We start from the raw sequence: 5,728 nt of genomic DNA, 5'->3' as shown, positions 1-5,728 counted from the left end.
CAGTTAACTTAATTTCATGGAAACATAAGTTTTTCCCAGATATTTTATCATGCATAAAAGACATACAGACTGAATTCTGCAAACAGTCTTTGTCATTTTTCTGCACTGCTGAAACGTTAGAAATGGGATTCTGAACACGTTCGCATTTTTTAAAATCTAAGGGAATTGTGTTATAGTAATCAAAAGTCATAACACATAACAATTTTTTGTCTAACATGAGTTTAATTTACTTTTAACAATAAGAGTTTGGATAACTTGCTTTGATTTGTGATAGAGTCGTATAATTACAATTCTCATCGAAAGTCCTTGGAAAATGACCTACATGTAAATACATTATCCAGATCTCTACCCTGGGTATTTGTAAAAGCCTTTCGTCCGGGACATTTACATGTAGATTCTATAACAAAGATGTTTTGTGAACAACTCAGTAAAATCTCATTCATATCGAAGTACTGAATAATGTAAAACAATAAGATATAACAAATACTGGATTTAATACTAGTACTCCCTGGAAAAAAAGAAAGCCCTACTTTGGCAGTGTAAAATATATACTATTTCATATACTGACAGGTAATGTTTTATCACAGGTAATGCTAGGCATCAGAAGCTCCTTGAAGTTTTAAAATAATGTTTCTGATATTGCTGCCTTTCACATTTTTCTTGGTTGAAGCAGGTGACGAATCAGTCTTTGAAGAAGCTGTTTGTGAACCATCATCATCCTTTATGACAGCTGATGCATTCTGGGATGGAGTTGAGAACTTCACGTCGTAAGTACCGTTTGATATTGCGGATTCTGATGTCTCTTGATCTGGTTTTTCCTGCTGTTCCTTCAGCAGTTTCCCTATCACTGGCGAATTTTGATACTCGTGGGTTCTAATTTTCACTTCTTGAACACCAGAGGCACTACTTGTCTTTTGTTTTTTCTGCGGGTCTTGACTTTGTTTATCACAGTTACCAGCTATAATCTCTCTTTTATCCGTCATGACTTCGTACACGGGATTCCCGCAGTCCAGCCCCTCGTGAGAGGACTGGGAGCCATCCACACTGTCTACAGTTTCAATGTACATGTATTCTTTGGTTTCACTTCCCTGAGAAACGAGATACCCTAGCTCATCCTGTTCTATCCCTGCAGCAGACGACAACGTGGGTTCCGCGTAAACTAGTTCTGCTGACGGAATCATGGGTCTGGAGAGTTGGTCATACTCTCGTTCTTCCCTGACAACAACCGGTGCTTCGTACATTTCCGGTTGAGACTTTTGAGACTTAGTCTGAAATTTCTGCCTACATCTTTGTAAGGCGGTACCGATCCGTGAAGTCAGGTGTTCGCTTCGTTCGTTTGTTTGTGTGTTATCCATGTTTATTTCGACATCTTTTTTCTGTTTTGTTGGATTCCTCCTGAAAGGTTGAAATATTTTTTATTTAAAAAAATCATAATTAACTGATATCTTAAAGGGAAAAAAATAATCTATTTTTAAAAAATTCCATAAACGTACCTTTTCATAACTATTAGAACTGTACAAACGATAACTATGATGGATATGAAAATGCCCACCACAACACCAGCTATCCAACCTAAAAAAAGGACTTTGGGTTTAAAAACTGGATAATTGTATCGGATTTTTCTAGTGAAATTGAAAAAAAAGTTACAATGGGTAAGAGAATGTCTAAGAAGAATACAGAATTAGTGTCCAAATAAAATAACGAATTCAAATAGGTTTTTGGATAGAAAGATAAATAAATATATAAATACATTGTAAAATAAAAATTAATGATTTCTACTGTTGTATGTGTGCTAAAGGTATCAATTCATTTTTTGGGGCCTTTAATTTAAACAAGACAAATTATAACTACTGAAGACAGTTTCTTCTTTTCAAGAAAATAATTATTGTTTTTGGCAGCAATGTCCACTATGACAAAAAAAAAAATTTTCAAATCTTACCATGGTGGGGTTCAGATTGTTCATTCTTTGTTGTATTGAATGCAACCGTGGAACCTTCAGGGACCGGTGTGCTTCTAAAAATAGGGGTTGTTTTCTCGGGTACCAGAGGGCTGGTACAAATTGATACTTCCTCATCAAAGAAGTAATCCGACCCATAACCGGCGTATTCAGGTGAGTCATCTCTTATCAGATCTGCATCTAAAACAGAATGACATTTCTTTGTTTCAACTGGATGAAGGATATACATGTATAAGCATCTGCCAAAATCATCCATAAAATGATTATATATCACTGTATTTGGGATGAGAAATGTTTTTTATGTTCAATATACATTTCAAACTTTTTGAAATCTAAATGTACTACTGGTTCCAAAGAAATATGCTAGAGAAGACTCTGACAAAATATCAGAATGCACAACATCGAGATTTAGATATATGTTTAATTTCACTGTAATATACATGTACTTTGTACCTGTCTTGCAGAGGAAAGGTCTGGTTTTTAATCCCAGCAATTTTGTCCAGATTGAAAAATTTCTACAGTTCAAGTTGTTAAAGATATTTAACTTGCATTCTGGAAAGAAAATTAAACATTAGTGTTTTGTTATTTTTACATCATATTAAGCATGTTAATGACATAATGCAGGTCGTAAATTTAAAAAATGCATTCCATGTATAATGATGAGGAAGTGAAGGGGAAGGGGTTTAGAGAAATTAAGTCTTACGTTAACAAAACAAAATAAATAAATTATTGTTTTTTTTAAATCAAAAATTAAATGTTATGGTTAAAAAAAATCAAAAGTAAAACCTAGATTTTCGCTTTTTTTTTTATTTGTTTATTTATGATAATGCTTATCAATAATCATAAATTTCACCGTGAAATCAGTTAATCAAACGAGTTGTAATCTAACCAAAATGAATTTTCTATTAATCCAACTTAAGAAGCACCGATCCATGCCAAATGCTAATATTAAGATTTAAAGAAATCCGTTGTGGTATTATATTCCGCTACAATTCATAAGTTTTGACCGGAAGTTACCTTTTGTGTCAGTCCAGAACCAGACGTCGGGAGGAATACAATCCCAGTCTTGATTGGATGAGAGCTCAGCGAGCGCCCCCTGGTAGATAGTTCCTCGACGACAATATTTCTCCGCTTCAGTGTATATTTTGCGGTCTTTTACAAAGTAGAAAGTAGAAGAAAATACTAAAATAGAAAAAAAAATTGTTATATAATTATAACTTTAAACTGCATGGGTTTGAAAACATAGCCAATGAATATACAACATGCATATTTATGTAGTATACTCGATTCTCATTATATCGCAGGTTTCATTGTATCGCGGTATATTCCAAAAGATCAGATACTTAGCTCATATGCTTTTTGTTGAAAAAAAAAATAGCAGTCTGTCATCTGAATGTAAATTTTTGTGATGATTAAAAAGTATGGAAAATGCGTCGGAAAAAAAATTATTCAAACAAAACGTAATTGTACAGAAATCGATCTCCGTTTTTATTATTTTTAGCCCACTGAGTTTTTAATCTAGTAAAATCCATATAAAGTTCATGTTTTGAAAGTCTTTAGTTTGTATAATTGTTTTTTTATTATGTTAAATTACATGGTAAAATAAAAAATAAGAATTGAAGTCCATGTCAACCTCAAGTTTCCATGTTTTTCCATACCGCGAGACTATGAGACTCTCCAATTTAGGAGGTAAATGAGACTTCCTGTTTTAAAAATAGACTACAACTTAGACGATGCAAGCTTGGGAAATAATTCGATACTGAAAAGTTAGGCCAAAGTTTGCTTTATTAATATCATATGATGAAAGTTAAATTTAAAAAATCAAATTACACTTTTTTATGCAAAAGATTTAAGTACCGCGATATAATGAGACACCTGTATATATATTTTATTGATCTTAATAATTACAGCTTCACCGAAAAGGAGACAAGATAACCAATTTAATTGTTGTTTCAACTTTGTGAGTAACGGATGGACTCCGACAATTTATTTGGACTGTGAAATGGACTGTAAACACTTATTCTCCACTGGATGTAGGTCACTTTTTGGGTTATACGCACAGATAACCTTGAAGACGATGGCGAAATACAACTCAGTTGTAACTGAATACCGCATATAGAAATGCAGCAATTCACTTTAACTCATATTTACCATGAAAAATTTAAAGTCCTTGTCAGTTTATTAGTGGTCCAATTTCTCAATTCCAGAGAATCAAATTCACGCAACTATGTACGGAAAATTTTAAGTCGTTTTCAATTTATTAGGGTTCTAATTTCTTAATTCCAGAGAATCAAATTCAAGCAATTTAAAATACCTTTAAAGAAATGTGACTTTCGTGACTTGATGCCATTCAAGTGATTGATAAAATTTCCAAAAGTTTGTAATTATTGGGTTTTGTTGTGTACCTTTCTTCGTATGCGCATTTGTATGTAATTTATGCAGACTTATATAAAAAAAATAAAGATATGAAATATAATTAACAGTTGCATTGTGACTAAAAGTAAACGCAACAAAAATGATACTTAAAGGACTTTTACTCTTTTTCCCCTTGACCTTATTGAGTTCAGGTACAGGTCAGTAATTATAGTTCTATGTGACATCATTGCGAGTCACTGCTGTCCAAGTACATAAAGGCTCTAACATTTCCGTTTTACTAGTGTTTTAGAGTGCACGGTATGTGTAAAAGATAACGGCACGGACTAGACAATAATGTATTCATGAGTGGCCCTAAAGTGGGTCATTTCGTATGTCGTTAATTTTATGGCCGTTTAGATGCATAAAATTATACCTTATTTTCTCATTTATAGAATTAATTTTATCAGTAGTTGCAACTGATATTACTTATATATCCAACATACTCAAACTCTAATTTGTTTAAATGTTTAAACAGATAATTAAAATATTCTTCGTACAATCCAAAGTATTTAACTAGACTACAGCTGATATATATATATGCAGTGCACTATATAACTTCATGCCTTTTTGTACAGTAAATTCAGTCTAGAAAATTGCAACAATAAATGATCCGCCCCTACAGGTATAGAAAATACGTTGTTCCATCCATCAAAACTAATCACACAAATTAGCAGTGTAGGTGACAGTACACATTCATAAAGTGTTTTAGTCTAGCGGAAAATTATCGTGAAAAACAAGTTTATTTTTTGGCATTTTTATTAAGGTTACAAAAAAATAAATAAATGTTAAGATAACACCTTACCTGGAGTTGAACAGATCCATAGACAACACCAAATCCAACGTCTGACACCGTTGTGTTCCGCCATTGTTGTTTACATACCGAGTATATGTTTAAATCTAAAGGTCACTAGGCGCAGACTATATTTAATCTACAATCAAATTTAAAAGCATGACACATTCGACTAATCCTTGGTCTATTGCCCGTGGGAAGTTGTCTTTTTTGTAAACTTAGTACAAAAGAACGCGTTTTGGGACAGTCATGATTACTCACTCATTTGAGGAACAGTTTACAAAGCTAAATTAACTCAACCTGCAAATTATTGTGACATTCGGGTAAATCAAACCCCAGTAATCCTTTCCAACTGTAATGCTATAATTAGGCAGAAATATTTCATTCATAAAAATTTGCTTTCAAAAAAAGCATTTTACACACCTTATACATCGTGAACATGTTTATAATGCAGCGAATTGGTTGGTTAATTTACATTGTGTGAACTCATTCAAACTCTCGTACAGATCACTTTTTGCTTCCTATTGGACCAGTGCTACTACAGATATTTGTTTGAAGCCTCATTC

At 32.9% G+C, this 5,728-nt stretch overlaps 1 protein-coding gene across 1 annotated transcript; it reads right to left on the bottom strand.

Annotated features, from left to right (window-relative positions):
* Positions 1-226: 226 nt before the first annotated feature.
* On the bottom strand, positions 227-5,483 carry LOC134244242 (uncharacterized). The gene is made up of 6 exons (XM_062726506.1): positions 5,175-5,483; positions 2,975-3,139; positions 2,411-2,509; positions 1,940-2,137; positions 1,494-1,572; positions 227-1,395 (listed from the first exon to the last, which is right to left on the bottom strand). Exons 1-6 carry the CDS (start codon positions 5,236-5,238, stop codon positions 594-596), a joined length of 1,407 nt encoding a protein of 468 aa, XP_062582490.1. The 5' UTR covers positions 5,239-5,483; the 3' UTR covers positions 227-593.
* Between the last annotated feature and the right edge of the window lie 245 nt (positions 5,484-5,728).

The sequence above is a fragment of the Saccostrea cucullata genome, unplaced genomic scaffold (genome assembly GCF_032062105.1).
Source record: "Saccostrea cucullata isolate Sc308-1 unplaced genomic scaffold, CSIRO_AGI_Scuc_v1 ctg6915, whole genome shotgun sequence".
NCBI lineage: Eukaryota > Metazoa > Mollusca > Bivalvia > Ostreida > Ostreidae > Saccostrea > Saccostrea cuccullata.
The sequence above is the reverse complement of the archived record's forward strand: the minus strand, read 5'-3'. Positions and strand labels throughout refer to the sequence as shown.